The 22925-nt window shown below is 37.4% G+C and overlaps 1 protein-coding gene across 4 annotated transcripts; it reads right to left on the reverse strand.

The window, feature by feature from the left end:
• Positions 1–394: 394 nt before the first annotated feature.
• Positions 395–22796, reverse strand: MAPK9 (mitogen-activated protein kinase 9). Of its 4 annotated transcripts, none has more exons than XM_005418715.3 (12): positions 22725–22796; positions 19421–19595; positions 15442–15571; positions 14253–14311; positions 13210–13348; positions 12828–12993; positions 11513–11584; positions 7527–7709; positions 6894–7018; positions 6309–6372; positions 4925–4996; positions 395–4185 (listed from the first exon to the last, which is right to left on the reverse strand). In XM_005418715.3, the coding sequence occupies exons 2-12, from the start codon at positions 19540–19542 to the stop codon at positions 4043–4045; spliced, it is 1275 nt and encodes a 424-aa protein (XP_005418772.1). In that variant the 5' UTR covers positions 19543–19595; positions 22725–22796; the 3' UTR covers positions 395–4042. The 4 variants fall into 4 exon arrangements, 3 of the variants coding, with proteins under 3 accessions (XP_005418772.1, XP_005418773.1, XP_005418771.1); XM_005418716.2 differs by having other exon boundaries at positions 395–4190; XM_005418714.3 differs by lacking the exon at positions 11513–11584 and adding an exon at positions 11807–11878.
• Positions 22797–22925: the final 129 nt, after the last annotated feature.

Genomic DNA, 22925 nt, shown 5'->3' on the forward strand with positions numbered 1-22925 from the left:
CAGAATATGGTCTCACTAGGTTTAGCATCAAGCCCTGCTAGAATCCATGTGACACATGTAGAACATGCAGACAAATGCAGTTCAGCACTTACTCCAAACTCTCTGTGCTGCTGCAAGGCTGAACCCACGCTCCCCAAGGACCACAAAGGTCTGTCTGTCTGTCTGTCTGTCTGCACCGCGAGCTGTGACCTCCCAGCTCACTCCCAACTGGAGGGTGGCCTTTGTGACAACACAAGGCTCACCCAACCCTGTCCTTGGAGACTCCATGTCAGCTGTGTTTGGAATAGCTAAATCCTACTTCATTCATAAAATTATAATTTTAAGCAAAGTGATTTAGCATTTAAGGTCCTTCCTTTAAGAAAGAAAAATTAAACATACGGAATAAATTTTTTTCTTTTAATTAATTTGGAATAAACACATATGCTCTGTTAGGATGTAAAAAAAGACAAAACCTCTTTCAAGAGCCCTCTGGTTCCTAACAGCTTTTGAAACTCTCCAACCAACTAGTTAATTTCTAGTCAAGGTTGAGTTTTTCATTATTTTGACAAGAAAATGCAAGCCCTTGCTGGAAGCATTACAAAACTTCAAAGGTTGTTTGCAAACTGTAGTTTCCAGTCCTAAGACTAGTTTAGTTTGTATGATCCATGCAGACAAAGCCTTAATTTTGACATTCATTTCTTGTCTTTTTCCATAAAGACCTAGACTTGTCATATCACAGGATTTCCTCAAAGTACAGGCTGCTTACCCAGATTGCAAAATGCCAAGCTTCTCTTTCTAAAGGCTTTTTTGAGGAAAAATGATATGAGCACAGATGAAATGATCTGTTTAAAACATACTCCATTTCTGCAATGCCATTCAGCTACTCAGTGTTCAAACGTTTAACAAGGTTCTGGTAAAGTATCTATTGACAGCCAAAGATCCCTTTCTTTTTCAGGTGAGCAGTTAAGATTACAGATTGTATCTATGTTGACTACCATTTATTTGAGTCATAGTTCATAAATTGTTTATGTATGCTGCAGTAGTGTTAACACTATACAAAGTCTCCCAAAGGAAAGTAACATTCATGTTTACAAAACTGAGCTGTTTTCTTAATATATATGTATACACACACATATCCTTAATTTTTAAATACATATAAATATTTATAAATGCCAAAGTGCAAAAACACAGTCAATTGCATCACTTTACATACATAATTTTAGTATTAGGAATAAAAGTGATTATATTGCACACCAAACTCTCCTAATTTTTAAACCCCTGTCAAGTTACACTGATTTTGTTCTCCATCAGTGAGGAGGTTCTCGTGGCATTGACCACCATGTCACCACCCTGGCTCTGAATGTCCCCTGCAGTCAGGAGCAGTGACAGGGGAGGAGCTGCATGCAGTGCACACGAGCACACTGGGACAGCCTGGGAACTGCAGCATGCCCTGCCTGGCTTTGCTGGGGATTGTCTGCATTGGTGTCCTCTGGAGATCCACGTGCATTTGCACTATGGTTTTGGATTAAACTGGAGTCAAAATCCACAATATTCACAGACGTTTCATGCATGCTCTGAAGGCATTCTGTAATTAAGCTTCAATGTATGCCACAGCAAGAGGACGTAAAAAAAATTTAGGTATGAGACAGCTTTTCCTACAAGATTTACAAATAAACTCATTTGATCTCAAGGTTGGGGCTTCTTTTCTTGTTCCAAAAGTATATTTTCAAGCTAACAGTATGTACTAGGAGAAGGACAGATAGCAGTACAAGTCATGAAGACAGAACAGTATCGTTAAAAACATTTAAAGACGATTTGAATCACAGAATAGGTTGGAATAGAGCTGGAAGTCATCTGGTCCAACCCTCTGTTATGCTGAGCAGCCCAAGCCCAACAGGAAAAATTCAACTCTGTGAGTATCCAAATCACATGGGGAAAAAGAAATAAATCTTTAAGTCTTCTAAAGTAGAAACTGTTAAAATGAACATAGCACAGTGCAACTTCAGCTGAAAAATTTAAGTCTTGAAAAATGAAATTTAGCAGATGAATCACTAATTGTTCATTGTGAATAGGTGTCTTCAGCTATTTTAACTTACACAAATAACATGGACTAAAAAAAGCAAAACAACAGCAAAGTGTATTGTTCTGCTATATGATAAATAGGTATTTTTAAATGTTTTTCCAGTGACAAGAATGCACTAAAAATATTTCACATATACTGTCAGTATCCAAAGATAAAAGTAAGTTATCCATAGGTTGAAAACCAAACAATAAGAAAAAACACAAGCCCCAAATATCTCGCAATTCAATTTAAGAGAATTTTAAAAATCGGATATGCCAGAATACAATTCTGAAGTTAACATTAACTACCTTGTTAATTTTTTTAATCTTCTGGGACACTAAAATATTGGTATTTTTACTACAGTAAATTAAGCTATTAAAAAGGGGCAAAGTTTTAATATAAAAGCAACGTTTGCATAAGGAGAAAGTGCTGCTTTTCGAGTCATAAGGCCTGGAACAATGGACAATTGTGTTTTACATGAGAAGTATGTCAGTAATGCAGTGCCTCTCTGGGCCAGTGTATTTTACAGGTTCTATTTATATATTCAAGGCAAGAGTATCTGATCAACAGCTAAATATAGTGCCTTTATGAAAGTGGTGTTTTACCTCAACTTGTCCATGTCTATTACACTTTCAGTTCTATAGTTCAGTCACACACATGCACACGAAATCCTTCAGCAAATTTCACACCTGTGCACCCCAAAGTGAACGTGCACAAAGTCACAAGTGTGTGTAACAAAGCAATTTAAACCCTACCCTACTGCAAATGCATTTTCTAATTCAACAGATTGTGCAATGTAACAGGCAATTTTGCATTATCTGATTCTGAAAACTGTATTGATAAATCTGTATGGAAACAGCAAATAACCTCCTCCTCTTGTCCGACACTGCATTTAGAAAATTTGTATTAAACATGTCTTTCTTCTCACTACAAATAGACTTTGCTAAGGTGAGAATAGAGCTAAGCTCTGTTACCTAAATGCTTAATTTACAAGTGACTCAGAACTACTGTACTTTTATTTCTTTAATTACTCACTAGATAGAATGGACCTATTAAAAAAATGGAAAATATTTATGCAGCTTTTTGAGGCTGCAAGTATCTCCAAGTCATCTCTCCTTTTATCAGAGCTTGCAGTGAATGAAGAGCATCACAGATAAAACTTCTTTTTCTGTTTATCTTTGTTAAAGGATGAGTATCACAAGCTAGAAAATACAGAACATTTTAGCACACTCTCCTCTTCTAAACAGGCACTGCTTCACAGAAAAGTCACTCATCCTTCCTCAAGATTTATTTAAGCCACTGTGTCTTCTGTCCACATTTAAAAGACTGAAAAAGACACTCAGGTGAAATACAAAGTAATGGCTTTATGCTCTAAACTTCACGTCTATCTCTTCTACAAGAAGAGAAAATTACTGAAAAGTGAAGATAGAAAGGGTTTGATTAAAAGAAAAAAAAAAGTGCTATGTGGAAGAAAAACTGTCCTTTAAACACAGCACTGAGAGCATTCCACATGTGAGCTCACACTTACACACAACACTCTGGTCATTAAATAAAGCAAACTGCCACAGTCACACAGTAAAACAAACTTCATAGGGACTATACATTCAAAAACCCACTGATGAACAATACTGTACTAAATGTAAACAACCACTGTGTCACAGAAGCCTGCCAGCTGGGACTGGAGATTGATGATGCCACTTAAGAGGAGTTATTGGCTAAAAGTCTATTATAACTGCTCACCTGAAATAGGCTGAAACAAAGAAAAGCCTGTAATAGTGTCTAAATTTTTTTTTTTTTGCTCTTTAGACGTGGATTTGCTTCCATTCTACAACATTAAGCAGGCAATTTCATAACAACTGAGTAAAAAAAACAACAGGCATTACTTTAGCAGAACATGCAGAACATGGAGTTTTTCTACTTGGTTCCATTAACTTACAAGCAATTCAGGCCCAATGGAAATTAAGAGTTCTTTTCCAAAGTCAGGTCTGCAATCACAGCTGATCATCGACATCCTTCGAGGGGTCCTGTCAAGGCATCCAGGCTGCTGTCTGTGTCTGAGGCCAATGTCTGCTCTGTTGACATGGATGAAATGTCATTGATAGATGATGACTGGGAAGGACTGGTGTTGCTATTCACTGCTGCATCTGTGCTAAGAAAACCAAACATAATAAAATCTGAGGCAAGACAATATTACAGTCACAAATAACCATGCTTCTGGGCTGTGAGCAGCACTTTCCCCACAGAAATCCTTAGAAAATCAAGGAATTAATAAAAAAGGAGAAAAGCAAGCAGTAAGGGCCCTAGCACTCAAAAGCCAAGGTGACATTTTAAGAGATTTTTATTTTTCTCCCTCTCTGTGGAGGGAAGGACGAAAAGACTAACAATGCATAGTGTGAATAGTGACTTGGGGGTCAAAAAATTGAACAGATACAGTTAATAAAAGACAGTACAATATTCTGATTACTGAGCTGTGAGAACAGCAGCAAACACAAGGATTCAATCATGGGCACAAACACAGCACTGTTAAGTATCCTGAGGGAGCCCTAAAGCTGTTTAACCCTGAGGAAAGGGGCTCATGCTGAGCCTGAGAGCAGCACTCAGCACAGTTACCCGAGCTCCAGGTGAGCTCAATGCTGCTGATAATTTCATTTGATGACTGAGCCATTTAGGGACAAGGCAGCTCAGGGTGTGGGACATGCAAGACCAGTGAAGTTTTTCTACAAGTTCAGAACAATTAAAAAGCAGAGTACATGGATCTCCAAAGGCAGATCAGTCTCAAGAGTCCCAAACAACAAAAGCATTGCCTACCTGGATTACTGAGCAGATTTCTTCATTCACAGGGCTATGTGTGACAGTTACAGAACTAATGAAACAATGACTAACCTGAGGGCTGATCTTTTACCACACCATTCTTGCTCCTTTCTTCCCAATCCATAACTTCTTTGTATATTAATTCTTACAAGAGAACAGTGGGACAAAAGAAAAAAAAGACAAGAAAGAGCACTGTAAGATCACAGAGGATTTGTAAACAATTCACATTTGAATCAAGGTACAAGGAAAGGGTTAAGGGTCAGTCTGGAAGTAGAACTGTAGAGATATTTATTTGCCACTTGGATTCAAAATCTGATTTTATGTAAACCTCCCTGGAAATTCTACTTTGATAAGTAAAATTATACACAAATATTTATTTTTGAAGAACCACCTCCATGGGTGTACCAAGAAAAGTCTGGATATTTTGAAGAAGGTTAAACTGTTAAAATATTGTATGAAACCTTCATTTACTAGTCAAGGACAACTTAGGATACAGTCACCTGAACAACACCCAGAAAATCCCAGAGCAGTAACTTAAATCACAGAAGCTTGTGTGTGTACCCGCAGTCTTAATGTAACTAAGATAACAATATCTAAATAGATTAAGGACTCTTCAATTCTGAGTAACAATGTTTACAAATGCATTCAATTACATTTAGTGGATCAATTTTACTTTTCCACCTTGCAGTAATCAAAGATGCTTTGAATCCTACCTACCTGTGCAGGCATGCCCTAAGGATAACATATGTATAGATCAGCCAGAATCAATATCTGAAATTTATAATGCTGTTTTACAAAAGCAAGCAGCTTTCAAAGTAGTCATAAAAGATGCTTATTACCCTTGGTCTTGTGATGGCAGATGTTAAAATTTTAACTGCCTCACCATTTAATGGTTTTGACTCAAACTGTAAGGTGAAATTGATTTTAATACTACAGTGCTGTTTATTCTTTTGTTTAAGTCAACAGTTTAATCTATTGGGTCAATAAATAAGCAATGAGACTAGAGAAAAAAACTACAACAAAGGACTCTCCTGCTATTTAGATTTCTAAAACAAATGAACTAGTAAATATTGTCAAGAGATATGGCTTAAACAATGCACACTGAGAAGAGGCATGTTTCTTTTTCAGAGAACTCTCTATCAAGGAAAAAGCTCTATAGATTACAAGCACTTAAGAACAAAAAGGGAAAGAAAAAAGAAAATTTCAGCATTTTGTTGAACAGACTTCAGAATGTTCTATGTATATATGAGCATTCACACACCTAGGTAAGTATTCACTCCACACACAACCTGTTCCCATCCCCGATTTCTTTTCCTGTTGCCACAGGCAGTACTGCTTCTCCAGAATAGTGGGAATTATTTGGAATAGTCTGTTACACAATCCAGTACACACTGCAGCCACTCAGTAATAACACAACATACCACAACAAATGTAATTTGTCCTGCTCACTCCTTACCTTTCCATTCCTCAATTGCATGCTCTCTTTCTTCCAATTGTGCATCATAGATTTGAGGTGGAGGCTACAAAGAAAAGAAAAGTCTATAGTGCCTACTACATCAGGTTAACACACCCAGTCTTAACGAAAAAAATCTAAATGACAACATTTTTAGTATTTTTTACCTTCATTGTTGGCACTTTATTCCCTATACTTCAAAGACACATTCATTTTACAACTCCAGAATCTGCTTTTAAGTCCTGCCTCACACTGAAAGGCTGTTTAAAAGCATCAACCAAAATTAAATTAATTGTAAAGCTTAACAGGGTCTCAGAGCAAGACCCTGTTTCAAAAAGCTCAGGACTGTCACCAAACAGGCACCTCTTTCTGTAAGTAAAATGAAAAATTAACAACCACTTCAGACTTGTATCAGCTCCCCACCAGCAGCCATCCTTCAGGTGATTCTGCCCCTAATGCTCATCTGAAGGCTTCCTGTGTGACTCCTGCTAGCCAATGAGTTCAAAGTATGCTCTTGACTAAAATTAAAGGTATTTTTAAAGTTATTGAATTGGAATCTTAGAAAATTTATTTTAATTGCAAACTTACAGCTTCTGCTTCAGCTGGATCATACCAGACAGTAATATAAGGATGACGTAAGGCTTCATCTACAGAAATTCTCTTGTCTGGATCTACTACAAGCATTTTTGACAATAAATCTCTAGCTTGGCTGGCTAGAAAGTAAAGGTGAAAAGAACACAAATGTAAAAGAGCTGTAGAGTTTAATGTCTGACACAGGAAATAAATACTGGAAACACAGGACATGCACTGCAAAATTTCACTTCTGTTCTACAGAATATAGTAAGGTGGATTGTTGGTTTTGGTTTTTTTTTAATTTTCTCAGTAATTACCTAAAGATAAAATATAACCCACATGAGCTGTATGCACTTAGAATAAGATGATCAGTAATAAAAAGTATTATTTTTGGAGAACACCAAATTACAGACATTATTCAATGGATTAAAACTAAAATAATTAAACAGAATCCTGGGACAGAGAAAGACTATTTAGCAACTACTACTAAGATCTGAGGACTTTTCATAAATGATAGAAACAAAAAGAATGCAGATTTTATTGTTGACACCTACTGCAATAAATATTTTTATTAGGCTTTAAATTAAGTGTGCTGCAGACATTTTAAATTAACTTCATAGGGAAAAAAACAGAAAAAACTCGCCTTACTTTTTAACTTGTCGCGATCAGATTCTGATGGAAATATCCAGTCTGGGAAGAGCTCCTCAAACTTAATACCAGGATATTTTGGCCTGTTTTCTACATAATTCCTCACTGTAGGCTGCAGTTTCTTCATGAAGTCTGCTGATGGTGTTCCTAATTGTTCAATAACTTTATTCCATTGATCAATATCTGCACCATATCTTTAGGAAAATCAGCTGAAGAATTTGAAGTCTGCACTCTAAAAAAATACCACTTAAAAATCTGAGAAGTTAACAGGAACTTGAAAAGAGGACAAAGATGAACTTGACTGCAGCATCAGCAGTATTCTGAGCTGCCATGCAAAAAGCTACAAAATCTGAGCCTTATTTTTGTGTCAGTGTATTCTGAAGGACAGGCTGGAAGTGCTGCACAATGCATTATGCTTAAGTATCTTTTTCTAATTATAATATTTTTCTAGAATCCAAAAGAAGCTTTATTTGGCAGTTGCATCCATAGCAAAATAACTCTAAGGTCAGAAAAGAAAGGCTGCTGTGGAATCTTCTGAAGTCCAATGTAACATCAGCAACACTGAGAATTCTTGAAGCTAGAGAAAAATACACAAAAAACCCAAAAGCACAAATGCATCCCACCCAAAGTAAGGAGCTTTGTACCTGTCTCCTACAGAAATGAAACTTTGAGTTGGACCATTTTGCAGTTGGTAGTTGGGGGCTGTAGTTGGATGGTTGGGGGCTTTTTTTAGTTGGTGTTTGGGTGGGGCTGATTTCTTTTTCAACTTCAGAAAAGGTCCAGAGGAGTTCTGAACAGGAAATCTATATTCCAGAAGGTTCTATAGCAGGTTCGTTTGTTTAAGTGTATCAACCATCATGCTCACAGATAACTCTGTTCTTATAATTCAAAATGTAAATATTTTGTAAGAATAGTATTTACAAGTCACAAATTGAAATTGGGCCTCATGTTTCCTCAGGACTGTCCCTTCTCCCCCTCTCAAGTGAAGGCATTTTCCCCAGCCATGGTGACACTTGTTACAGAGATACCAGAGCCTGCTCTGAACCAGCCCAGCTGGGCAAACAAAGCTCATTTATCACACTCAGGAGACACTGCATTAATATTCCTAACATTTAAGTCAACTCAGATCTACACTTACCAGTTTTTCCTGATAAAAACAATGTGAAATTCCAGCAGAGCCTATCCATTGACCTTGCAAAAAAAATCATAGCTAAATTCACCATCTAGCACTTCAACCTATCCATTCTCATAGACAGACTATGCAACTAAACAACAAATGTGCTGTACTTTGAATTAAGATGTATTTTAAAAACACTGAGGTGCTTCTATTTCAGTTAGTGTGTCAAGAATAGAATTACGAATATATGTATAGTCACTGCTCCATCCTAAGACTTTAGACTTCTGATACAAAGATTGAAAATTTTATTTGTTTATTGAATGCATTCCAATGGAAAAGCTGTATTAAAATCAAAATTCAAAACTGATATTGTTAACTGTCATGCTAAAACAAAGCACAGACAAAGCAAATCAACATACATCAGGAAATTTTGTTCCTAGCTGAGAAACTGATTTGTGTGAGAGCTCCACCAATCTAGATTCAAGAAGATGCTTTTCCTTTGAGTAACAGCAGCCTGGTTAGTCAGATAATCAGTCCAGTTTATTGAGGCTTCAGAAGACTGCAGGGAAAGGCAGAAAACTTAATGACCCATCCCACTTTAGAGGTAAAAACAATATGTCAGTTTCAAAGTGCTTTACAGATGGTGAAAGTTGAAAAAATTCTCGATATAGGATGGACTTAAAATAAGCTTCTTATCAGAAATCCGAGTGGGATTTCAGTATAAAGCAGGCAGAGAAAGCTCTGTGACTGACCGGGCAGCCGCCACACAAAGCCACTCTCCCCACTCTAAGAGACTTCAGGGTCAGAAGGAACCAGGCATTTAATCCAGCCAAGTCTATTTGCCTTTAGGGACTCTGGAAGAAGAGACATTGAAAACAGAGTCCTTCCTACAATGACAACAAAGCATGACTTTTCCCAAGAAAGCACAAATACCCCTCGTGCTTTTTGCATTGGTCAGGCCATCAGTTTCCTTCTCCATATGGGCAGAAAGAACACAAAAAACGCAGGGCTGCTGCCAGGCTTTTCCACCATCACCTTAGGTGCCTGCATTCCCTGGTTTTTCTCCATTTCTCATTTCCAACAGCAGCTGGCAGTAACTCAGGCCTCCCCAGCAGAGCCTGGAGCAGGGTCTGTGCATCCATCACCCTGGCAACACAGAGCACCTCATTCCACCCAGAGCACTGCTGCAAATATCCCAGAAATTCCCATCCACCATCTGGGAAAATATAAATTACTGACTCCAAGAGCAGATTTTCCTTGAAGATAGTCAAGGGTAAGCATTGCACAATACGCTGAACTTGGCTCCTCCTCTAAATGCCCAAATACTAAGACATTTTAAAATTTAACTTTAAAAAAGCAACTAAACAAAAGAAACCCCAAACACAATCAACAAAAGGAATGTTTCATGGCCATGCACAGCACCACTGCCCAGAAGTCATCCTGCCAAGACAATCCTGCAACTGAAGGTGACAACCTGACCCACCCAGGAAAGGCCCCAACAACACAAACAGTTGTCAGTATCTCACATTAAAGAGAACTGAAACTCTTACAAGAAGCAAAAATCCCTGTAAGCACAGCTATGCACTTCCCTATCAGGGAGGAGACTCCTTGAAACATAGACTGGTAGAGCTTCAGTGGCCCTGAGAGAATCACAAATGGTAATTTGTACATTCAACAAGCATGAACAAAATTTCCTTCATTTATTCATGAATAAATCAAAATAGCCCATGCTAACAACATGCAGGTGAAAGACACATAACATCCATGAAGAATTGTGTTAGGTTGGTCTGAAGGCTTCAAAAGGTAAAATAATAAATATAGAAAGGAAGAAAGATAGAAAAAAAGAGACTTATTTAACATTTAATCAATTTACTACTAAATAATGTATGATCAACTGTTGAAGATTAGTGTCATGAAATTCAGCATTAAAATTGGAAATCCTCCTCTATAAGATACACAAGTATCTGTGAACAAGCACCTGATGTTTTTAGTGGTGGTTGCTCCTTGCTGATGAGCAAAAATATTATACTGGCTTCAAAAACTTGGAGCACAATTCTGAAGACAGGGCACCCCATCCCTGGAAGGGTTCAAGGCCAGGCTGGATGGGGTTTGAAGCAACCTGGGATAGTGGAAGGTGTAGGGGAGTTGGAATGAGACGGTTTTTAAGGCCACTTCCAACCCAAATCATTCTGAGATTATAGTTCTATGAAATCTTGGAAATCTTGGTTAAAAATACTAGAAGGGGAAAAGGAAGAACAACTGTCTTATAGAAGAAGTCAGTCCAAAATCAAATTTTCATAAAATGAGAAAAAAAAAGAACCTCCAGAAAGTTTTTCATGTTAAATAATAATAAAAAAAGATCTCATGCAGTGTGCTGGCCATAGGTCACCTTTGCCCAGCAAGCCCTAATAAACAAGAAAAAAAATCTGATTAAAACTCAAAAAATTGTGCAATAAAAAAAAATTAGTCTACTGTTCAAACAAATAATCAGCAAAATCCATGCATAGTTAAGAAATAACTTTGTAGGCTTTTGCTTAAACACTTATCTACAAAGAACAAGAGTAAAAAATAAGTTATTTTCTATTTTTCAAACCTAGCAATATCTGTCTTTTAAACTACAAAAGCTGGAGCTCATAACACATTGGATTCAACCACTATAAATTACATGAAATATAGTCGACTAAGAAAATAAAATGGAAAGCTCAACAACTTGGTTAATGACACTAATTTCAAAGAGTACAGTGGATCTAGTAAAACATTATTAAATGTTTTGCTAACATTATTAATTGTTTATGCTTTCATACAGATCTACAGAATTGTGTTTCTGTTGGAAGTGGAATGGGACTCAAGGATGACTAGGGAAGGATACGATCAGTGCCTTGGAATATCACACAACCTTTCACCAATTCTCCCATGATGCACCCAACTGACCAGATATCAACTGAAAATAAAAGTGAAATGATCAAATTATGGAGTATCATGGACAAATGTGAGGAAAACAAACAAAACCATCTGCATCTACAGTAAAACACAACAATGTGGAAAACCAAACTGCTCACATGAATTTTCAATCATATCAACACCAACTGAGTGTTCCTGAATTTTGTATTTAGTAAAACATAATCAGTGTTTACACTTGTGAAACCACCATGAAGAAGGATACAATCTCTTCCTGGGAACAGGACTTTATGGAGGACCATTTCTGCCATAATGCACCCAACAGACCAGATATCCACTATCATATGTTAGGTGCAACAAGGACAAAAGATTAAAGAGATTTTTTTTAAAATACCACAATTATTTATTTGAAAGCTCACCCTGTATTCCTACAGTCTTGCAGATAATTTATTTTTGTCCCAACCAGAACAATCTTTGCTGAAGTTCTGATCCACATCAGCACTTGCTGTACAACAAGCTGCCTTCTGCACCAAATAAAGTGTTTTTATCATTATCAAGGGCCCAGCAAGGTCCCACAAGTCCCTCGTTTTACACACCCAAAATTACAGATACTCTAAACCATCCACAAGCCCTTGTGATGAAGAGCATACAAGTCTAGTGTTAGTAAAAATCAGCAGGTAAACCCCCCAGTAATGCAAGGATAATTCCTTGGGAGCAATTTTGTTGGCTGAATGTTCAGTATATTACAGCTGTGCTGGTTTTAATAATGTAACACCCAGCCTCTCTGAGCACCAAGCAGACTTAACAGAATATTAGACATGGTTTATGGTAGGGATCTGCAACATATTTTAATAATCAGAGAGGCATAAGAGGACACACTGTTAAAAGAAGATGTTTCAGAATAAAATTACATTGATTAAAGGGTTTATTATTCATATATTGAATTTTGTTTGGATTTTTTTTAATACTAGCCACAATCAGTATCTCAATACTTTTTCTGAGAATAAAAAACATGGCAAAAAGATAATGGTGAATATATGACAAGATATAACTAGAGCAGGGGAGAGGGAGCAGTTAATGTTAAATAAAGAAAAGCATACAGAAACTATCATATTTTCAACAAAAAAATTACACTGTAATAGTTTTCATTTCCAGTACCATGATTAGAATATTTTAACAACAAACTCGACGGGGGAAAGCAGCCCTCCCTCCTCTTTTTACAGTAGTTATGTTCCAAGAGAGACATACTTTAGACAGGAGATTTAAACATTACTCCAGCAGCTTACCATTCTCTTTGTATCCCATTCCCAGGATAACCTCTGGAGCTCTGTAATACCGTGTTACCACATATGGAGTCATCATGAAGTTAGTACATGCTGTTCTTGCCAGTCCAAAATCAAGGATTTTTAGTGTGCAATCTGATTTTACTACTATGTTGCTGGGTTTCAAATCCTAACAAGAAATTACTTCAGTTAAGGAAGGATTAACATACAGAATAATACCCACACACCCCCCTCCACAATCAGGATAAGACAAAAAGTAACTTTAATAACAACTGCATTTTCCTGCCCTGGTGTATGTGCTTATTTATACAACCCCCTCCCTTCCTCCCTGTTTCATAAAAATTGTGCTCACAAAGAGTATTGTTAATGATCTACTACTACCTACTCTGTGGATGATACCAGCTGAGTGGAGATGCTTGATCCCACATAGCATTTGGTAAAGAAGATAAGACATTCTTTCATGATCCAATTCCATATGAATAACCTGGCACAAATTTGCATCCATCAGCTCCATAACCAAATATCTAAAGCACAAAAAAGAAAGTATTAAAAAACTCAAGTCTTATTTTTCATAGGTTTAAGTTTAGCATATGAGATATTTAAGAAAAATCACCTTCTTTGCTAACCTAAGTGTCAAAAAAACAATGATTAAAAAACCCATGCACAATCACAGTTACAAAGTAAAATTATCTATTCAGAAAGTCCTACTATTAAAAATTAAGTGCTCAATATTCCATCAGAAAATATTAAAATTCCTCTAGTTTTATAAACAGTAATATAGAGAATAATTCTATCTTTATGCATCATGAAAAACTAAGACTGAGTGAAGTAGATGCAGAATGCAGATAATGCAACATAAATGCCCTCTTTCACTGTATTTTACTCTAAAAACCAAGAAAATTAGAATAACCACAGTGAAAACTAAGGATCATAAAATAATATGCAGCTGTCATCTACTTACCCTCTTCAGACAAACACTCCCTCAATTTGCCCAAGCAAATTCACAAACCACAACAGCACATTCACTGGAACCTAGGGATATCCCACCAAACAAATGGCCATGAATCCTTTCTAGATCAATTGATAATGCTTGAATAAAAAAGAAATATATTCAGTTCTGAATTGAGGCCAAAATACTGCTGTGCTGATGCGACTGGCACAGTAAAAAATTGATCTCATGTTATCCAGACCAAGTCACTATCCTGAGGTGATCTATGGAGCTGCTGAAGGACCATGCACACAAACCAGATGGGCAAGCAAAGTATGGCAGACTGATGAATAAAAGGTAAATATTCCTTTTTCACTGCCCACTTCAGCTTTTAGGTACTCTTGATTTTCGAAGCATAACGTCTGTAGGATACTGGAAATCCAACTCTAGGGCTTAGGCCAGTATTTGTCAGAGAAAATAAAAAAATATCTAGTACTTACACATCCTGAAATTCTTCTAGTGACTTCTGTGGTGTAAATACATTTAATAAACTAATAATCTATAAAACAAAAACCAACATATTAGAAGAAACTTCTACTTTAATTCCCACAAAACTCCACTACTGCAGAAGTTACTATGCAAAATAAAGTGCACACTGTTACTATATACACAATTTGAATGTTACTTGGCTGCACTTAATTCACATATGCTGAAAAACTGCCAATTCAGAAATAGTTCCAAACTGCAGCATGTGTGCCAAGGGAACCAAGACAGGACAAAATCACATTTTTTTTAAAGTAATATGACACCTTTTAGCTCCCTCTCCAGTGTCTGAAATATACCCTATTTCCCCCCATAAATAATAATCTCTTATTTTAAATCACATGCTGTGCAAAGAATTTTAAGCAAGGCTGTCCAACACCATGTGCACAGAGGTGCCCCACACCATCCCATTAAACTTAGATTATGATGTACTATTTCCAGAACTGCTAAAATTGCTCTACTGCCATCTTTAATAACCACCTTGCTTTTATTCTGCTACATCTGGGCCTCACCAAAAGCACACTTAAAAAGCAGCCCTGAAAGGCTAATTGACTGCAGGAAGTTTGAGATTTGACCAGCAATGTTTCTAGTTCATGTTAGTACCAGCACACAGCAGTCACATAAACCTGATATTCTTGTATTTGAGCAATGAAGTATTGACATCATGGCTCACTTTAGAGAGTTTCAAGATTTCAAAATTCATAAGTGTTGTCCATAGCATTTCAATTTTGTAGACAGTGCTGTACCCCTGAAAACTTCAGCAATTAAACGCTGTATTTAATAAAAATCTTGCCTAAGCTCAGAAGACTTAAATACAGTGAAGTTACAATGGTCAAACCCACAAACCACCCCAGTGCCAACAAGCTGTGCTGCACATGGCTGAAAAAGGGCAAATGCAACACAGCAAGGCCTGGTCTCTAACACTGACACTGATGGCAGCAGAAACCTCCTCCCCTTGGTACTTCAGACCCCAGGCAGCTCACCCAAAAACTGAGCCATACATTGTGGAGAACTGCACTGCCCACAGCAAATCTTCCCAGCCCATCACTATTTCCATTCCTATGGGTACTAACAGCAAGTGAGAGAGCAAATGCTGAGCTTTTGAGATAAGGCAGAGTAAGGAGAGCAACACAAAGGCCGACTCACATTTTTGTGATTGACGCACTTTAAAAGAACGAGCTCTCTGTAAGCCCTCTTGGCGTGGGTTTGGTTCTGAAAAGGACGACTCAGCTTCTTCACAGCAACATTGATTCCAAGCACTGTATCAAATGCAGCACTAGAAGTGTTCAAAGACAAACAAGTTGAAGTCTGTTTGAGGGAGAGGAGGGGGCAAAAGGGAGCCAGAAGCGAGGAAGGAAAGAAATCAAGATTTAAGACAAAGTATATCTGCTAGCCTGTTGGTACTACGTCTAATTTTAATTCAGAAAAGAAACATCCTTTAAAAACTTCACAACCTTTAATAAATACAAGTAAGTCAAACAGAAGCACGGACATTCATCAGAGGTCTTCCTGCTCTCCTTTTCGTCTTTAGACTTGAAACTGCTGACTCAAGACTCACACCCAAAATTGCAGGATCTAAAAATATTTTAGGCTTGTTTAAAATCAAGAAGCATTGCAGCTGCCTAATCTGTATATTTGGAATATTTTTTTGGACACTTTTGCTGACTGACAATCATTTAGTATTTGCAGCAGAAATGTCTCCTAGCTGAAGTAGAGTCACAACCATGTCTCCATTATCCCTTCTGCAGGGATCAATTTTCTCCTGTACATAGACAGTTTGCAATGATAAAAAAAATGTAGTGTCTAGCAGAAAATTACATTAATCATCTGCCACTGGATGGAAAAAAATGCATTGAATTGAGAAATAAGGAAAACTCAGACTGAAGGAGGAATACAAGAGTTTAAAACTGACCATGACCATTAAATTTATCCTGTTTTTCACTTGTTTCTTCTCTCCCTCTGCAGTTTGAGGTCCAAGTTACACTTGATTTAATAGCTGAAAGACCCTAAGGCTAAAGTATCTGTATAAACAAAACAAGACTAAAGCAGGAATCCCCTTCATTAGTAACACAGACTATTTGGCAAAATATATGCGAATTCCCAGCACATGCTACTCAGGAGTTCCAGTCTTTAAACAGTTTCAGTTTTAAATAAAGATTCCTACATTACCCTATTTCCATTTGATGTTACTTTCATAGGGTAGGAAAGAATTCTCATTCATATTTTTTCCAAGCACATTTAAGCTCTTTGTGAGCTCCTTTCCTATCTCATAAAGTTCTATGTGACATCAGACTTAAAAGGGCCATCACACTACAGTACTCTAACAAAAATTACAGCTTCCCTCTAAGTACAACAATACTCAAATTATATCAAGTTTCCCAGTATAAAGCCACTGCTTTTCCTCCTGGAAAAAAGCAACACCACCACAAAGCAGGGCTCACCCAGCAGATGTGTTTTCTTGGGACATGGCTCCCAATTTGAACCAATGTGCCACTTAACTAAAGACTTGCTAGCATTTATTTCAGCTGACTTCTGTGAAGTGCACAAGTCATTACTGAATGTTACAGTAAGTCTCTGATTTAAACCCTTTATGCCTGTGCAAAAGGAAACACAGAGTGGGAGGAAAGCAACTGGCCAGACAGTTGAAGAAATTATTTTCCTCCTAAACATAAATATGAAAGCACTGATATTTCAGTATTCACCCAAAAGATGTTACACATACATTTATTTATATATATTAATGCCTTTAATGTTTAATGACTTCCATATGCTGGTGAGTATACCTGTGAATTAGTATCAAATCAGTAACCAACAGGGTCTGCATGAATTAGCTGTAAATCACAGGGCAGCAGCAAACAGAGGAATAATTTTAGGGGAAGTGACCCTGTGTGATGTGACAAATCAGATGTATGACAAGCCTTAGTTTAAGCACATATGAAGAACTCCACCTGAACCTCCTATTTTGGAGATCGATTTAGAAACTTAAAGACAAGAAAAGAAAAGATGTCAGGAAGTTAAAGACAAAAGTTATTTTGATTCAGTCCAAAATAGATTAGCAAACTTCAGATGTATTAATACTTAGGAACAAAGAAGTGCAGTAAGTTAAATATGTTTACTTTGTACATAAATTACAAATTGTATATCCAGTTTCTCTCCTGGCCTTGTGAGATAGAAATATCTTCTACATAAAACCTGAGTTACTTTTTCATCTTCCTCGAGCTCTCATTTACTATTTTTCCTAAGTATGTATTTTTAAAACTACTTATTTTCCTACATTTTAATATCAAAGTTAAAACTACATAGTGCAATACCAATGGAGTTTCCCATTAACATCATGAGAAAAAAAGCACAAATTTAGACCTCTCCTAGCTAAAGTGGCACAGGTGGTATTAAAAATTCCTCATAGAATAAATTCAATCCAGACAGAAAACTCCAGAAAAACTTCTCCTATTTTTATATTAAACACAGGATGATAAAAAAGCCATCACATCTGTGTGTTACCCTAATTTCTTGACCATTTTTTCAGCCAAACACAGCAGGATAGCACTCATCTTACACTGAGTTTTCTACAACAAACCAGGAAGTAAAATGCATCTTTCCCTTGCATAAAAATTTTAGGAGAAACTAAGATGTTGCACCTTGTTCAACTTGAGGTCTTTCACAGGAAGATGAAAATTCATGCAGTGTTTCACTCTGTGTTCCATAAATCAAGTAGTTTCAAAACAAGTGAATAAATCAAATAATTTCCTCTTCTCGCAACATGATAACCTTAACACTACACCTGCATTTCATTCTGAAGCAGAGATCCAAAGTAATTTGGCTTCAAAATGCTCTGCTTCTAATGAAAGGAGAAACACTTCCAAGCACCTCAAATTCCTGCACACCATCTCAACCAAGCATAACTCTGAGAACAAAGACGCCTGGAAAATGTCAGTACTATACTAAATCTTTCCCAAATCCTAATGACCAAGATCTAGGATCCCCTCATCACTCAACCCACTGAAGAAGAATGAAATATGGTGTTTTCATTTTGATTGTCACCTATCAGCAGGGCAAGAGGGGTAGCTAAAAAAATTTAAAATTAAGGCCTGCTCTCAGAGAAATGCACTCTTTTCCTACTTATATAACTTATTATGGTTATGGAAAGGCCAAGAAGACATGGGCAGGTGCTGTTAAGGAGTTATTCACAGTACATGAGTCATCACACTTATTCTGCAGATTTTATAGATGAAGATAAACTGCAGGCTGGATTCAGAGCACAAACAGCCCACATGTGTTGTGATGAAGTCAATACACAGAGTTCCAGGGTACATCTGTTTGCTCCCCTGATTATGGAATGAAAACCCACATCAATAAACACTTCTGTTGTTACCAAGTAGGTTTTGCCCAACAAAGTATGGGCTGGCACTAAATTGTGCAGAATGGATTGCTGCAGTCTAAAAAACATTTGAAAGTGTTTACCTTTAGCTGGCCCAGAGGTGTGGTGCCATACAAGAGACTAAGGTTCAGGATCAGCCTAAAGACTCCCACGTCCTGGGCCAGTGGAGGCTGGACACAAAGCTGGGGTGACACACCAAGGGAGAGCCGGCCAGCCCAGCCCCTCACACAGCATCCCTTTCTGGTTAATCCATGGAGTGACAATGACACTGATTTGCCTCATCCTGCCAGTTAATGGCAAGGCACTGCATTGATGGCTCCTAGAAATGGACAGGAGTGATTGGGAATAAAAGAGGGGGAAGAAAGGGGGCCATGATGAAGAAACGAGTAAAACCCAGAATGTCTCACCATTGTCATACCTTACACTGCAATATCACAACTACAAGGGCAATGGGAGAACTAGAAACAGAAATAAAGTGATTAATGAGAAAGGAAGAAATTTCTTGTTGACCATTCTAATTTATGTAGTTATCCAAATATTAATTTTCCCTAAAAACAGAACAAAAAAAAATACAATTGCACATTAACTATAGCAAGCAATTGGTTTAGAATTTATTTAGTCCATAACCCCTGTAACAAGAGAATGTATTATCAGTGTTTAATGTTCTGGCACTTCTATCAGAAATACATGAAAACTTTGCTTTGTATTTATAGCTTTTAATATTTAAATGAAGTATTTATTACTCACCAAACAATGCCCTGTGCCCCTGATCCTATGGGCTTCAGTTGCTGGTAACGTTTTAGCACAGTGAATGTTGAATCTGCAACTTGAACACTGTAAAATTGACTATCACATTTACTGTCAGTCATGGTGTAGTGTCATGTAGTTTTCTCTCTTAGGGACCTGGCAAAGTTTTCAAGATCTTAAAGAAAAAGAAAGAAAACAAATGTTCAATGTCTCACTAATTTCTGGCAGACAAGATGGGAAATATTATACATATTTTAATACATATGAATTTTTCAACAGCACACCATTAAACATGCATTCATAAACAAACATTCTTTCAGTTTTGTGCATTACCACTGCTAATGAAATATACTTGCAGACAGACAGCAATTACAGCTTTTACAGCTTTGAGGGAATGCATGTTCCTACTCCAATCCCCCAAACAAAAAGCATCTAAGTAAACAACTCTAAAAACAAAACCACCCAAATACAACTCTCTACTCCTTGATGACTACTCCATAACTTAGAACTACTGCTATGTGCTAGGACTGTACTAATCTCTGTATTACAGAAAAAAAAATCAAAAAGTATGTTATTCAAACACTGGGAACAAAGATAAAAGTTACAACATACATCCATGGAGTCCATGGACAGAAGGAAACAGGGTTTTAATAAAAAACTTAATTAAAACAGCAAAACAAGTTTAAAACAAAACTACCCTCAAATCTCTGTGGCTGCTGCAATTTCTCCAACATTCCCTTCAGCCTTTTTCAGTAGGAAATTTCAAGGAGGGTTCTGCCAGGCAACCCTTCCCTCATCCAGACCTATAACAACACATTCTCCTTCCCATTTTATACACACCACAACACCCTGCACTATCAGCCAGTGTCCTTGTAGTACTACAGAATTAGACTTTTGTGCTACAGTTTAGAAGAGACTTTCCTGACACATTAGAGAGCAAGTTAAATTCATCTGTCAAGAATGAATAAGAGGTAAGCAATTACATCAGAGAGCACAGTAATGGACTCAACCTCTTTAGCTCTGAAGGACTACAGTAACAAGAGCACAGACCAACAGTTTTCGCGGGTGTCCATCCCTCTTCCAAACCTTACAAGTAAATTACCTCAGTAATTACTGAAGAGCTCTCTAACAAATTTTCCCCTTCATACTTTCACATTCACTATGACAGATAGTGCCATTAGAGCCCTGAGTGATTTGCACAAGCAAATCTCTTCAAACTTGTTCCTTAAAACAGGAAATAAAAGCAATCCCTTCCCCCTGAGCAGCTGTGCTCTAGGCTGCCTGCTTTGCTTTCTAAAAGCAGTTTGTCTCTCTCTTCACTGGCCCCACCGAGAATCTGTGACCCAATGCAAAACACAAAAGCCTCAAGGGCAACCCAGACACCCACCCTAGAAGGGCACAAAGCCACACAAATAACTTTTGGTTACTTTAAGAACTAGAATTTGGATTTCTGTCTTCCTCAGTGCATGTAGGAGGGAGCAGCATCTTTTCCATGTTTTAAGTCAGCTGATAAACTCAAGGAATCTGCAGTAAAATAGATCGAAGACCTCCAAACCCTAGTAAAGACTGAGTTTAAACCAAACTGTAATAGTCTTAAGAGATTCTCAAGAAATGTCTAGAGTCCCTGTTACCTTCTAGTTCCTCAAAATCTATGCAGCATTTTAAGAGGCATTCAACTGGGTCATCTCCAGCAGCAATTTAGACAGTCAGTTTATTTGACATTTCCTCTTAAAAACTTTAGAAAAAAAGCAGAGGAAAAAGGATCAGCAAAGAGAAAACGTGGGCTACCAGCTTTCTGCTCTGTCACAGGGACAAGAAGGAAGAAAACAATATCTCCTACACAATAATATTAGAGGTAGTCAGATGCAGCTGCACAGCCAGGTAGCACTAACATGAGACCACAGGATCTCTCAAGGCCAGCTCCAGACTTTCCCAGTATATCCCAGTCTTCTTTCCAACCCTGTTCATTACTCCAAAGCTATGCACTCTGAGGTACCAGAGTGTTTTGATGAACAGCTCCTTTGCACCTATGGTATTTTCATGGAATCTTCAATATTTTAAGAAAAGTACAGCTGAAAGGTCAAGATCCTCCCTCTGCAAGGACTTAGAGACAAAACCAAAAAAAGTACAGATTTTGCATGAACTGGGTATCAAGCTACAGGATATCAACTTGTTAGCTACACAAGAACAATGCTGTACCTCTTCAGAAGTTAATGAAACAGTTTTCTGTAAAAGGGATAAAGAAATATGGGAAAACAAAATTATCCTGATCCTGAAAAACCCCTCCCCTTAAGAATCATTGTCTGCACAAAACCACCTTTCAAAAATCACTTGGAGATGAGCATCAGCTCTGTAGAAAAGCCCCAAAAAGAGAAATGGGTTATCAGAGCACACAAGTTTTATGTATTTCAACACATTTGCAATTCTCTGTGCAAAGCAACTCTCCACGAGTCTTGACTTTCACTAGGGCTTCAAGAGCCCCCAAGTAAAAATAGATTTCCTGTTGTGCAAGTAACAAGTATATCTGTGAAATAAGTTTCTTAGTACTTACCTGTTATTCTCCTACTAGAAAAATAACCAACACACCAAACCTGCCAGTAGTAGGCTTATACACAATTCCAGTGAGAAATCTTTAGAAGCTGAAAGCAACTGCACTACAGAATACATCCTGCATTAAACAGTCACTTCCCTAAAATTTATTTATTAAAATGGCAACTTATTATTAACCAGATTTGTACTCTGGATATCTTCAAGACAAAAGCTTATGAAACAGATTGGGAACACATTCCCAGGGTTGTTTTGGTTACAGAAATCTTATTACTGAAAACGAAACACAAAAACAGCATGAAGCTTGGCTTGTTTTTTAAGTCTTAAGCTAAAATTCTACTGCTGACAATATTAGCAGTGAATATATACACACACACACACGCACATGTATTTATGAAAACATATGGGAATCCCATGCAGCAAATCTCCCCCTACTCTCTTATTCACCTCTGCAAAAGCATTTCTAATTCAGGTGTGCCCTTTTAAGGACTATCATCCAATAGTACCAAGGGTTTTTTTTTTAATCTTTACAGCAGTATATATCAAAAGGAAAGAGTCCAACTACAAAATCACAGGGAGTTACACCTCACTCCTCTATGCCAACCTTCAGAACGAAAGTGTAACAAAGCATTAGCTGAGTAACGCCGAAGGATTACAGCAGTTTAAAGGTAGTTTGCAACTGGAAACTCTTGGAAAGCAGATTTTTTTCTTTAAGCAACCCACACTACTACTGACCAAACAAAGATTTCACCACTACCTGTTATAGTCTCATTCAGCTATTACACACAGACGCAGACACTGAAAGGATCTCAGAACTCTGCGAGGCAAGCTGATGTAAAGAGAGAAAAAGTTTAAACATGCATGCGCTGTAAGCAATTTCGCTGTTCGTGTAAGAAGCGAGTAAGAAGAGTCTTCTCACATCTTTCCTAAAACTTCTGCAAAGCAATCGCTTCGGCAG

This window comes from Geospiza fortis, unplaced genomic scaffold (genome assembly GCF_000277835.1).
Source record: "Geospiza fortis unplaced genomic scaffold, GeoFor_1.0 scaffold55, whole genome shotgun sequence".
Lineage (NCBI taxonomy): Eukaryota > Metazoa > Chordata > Aves > Passeriformes > Thraupidae > Geospiza > Geospiza fortis.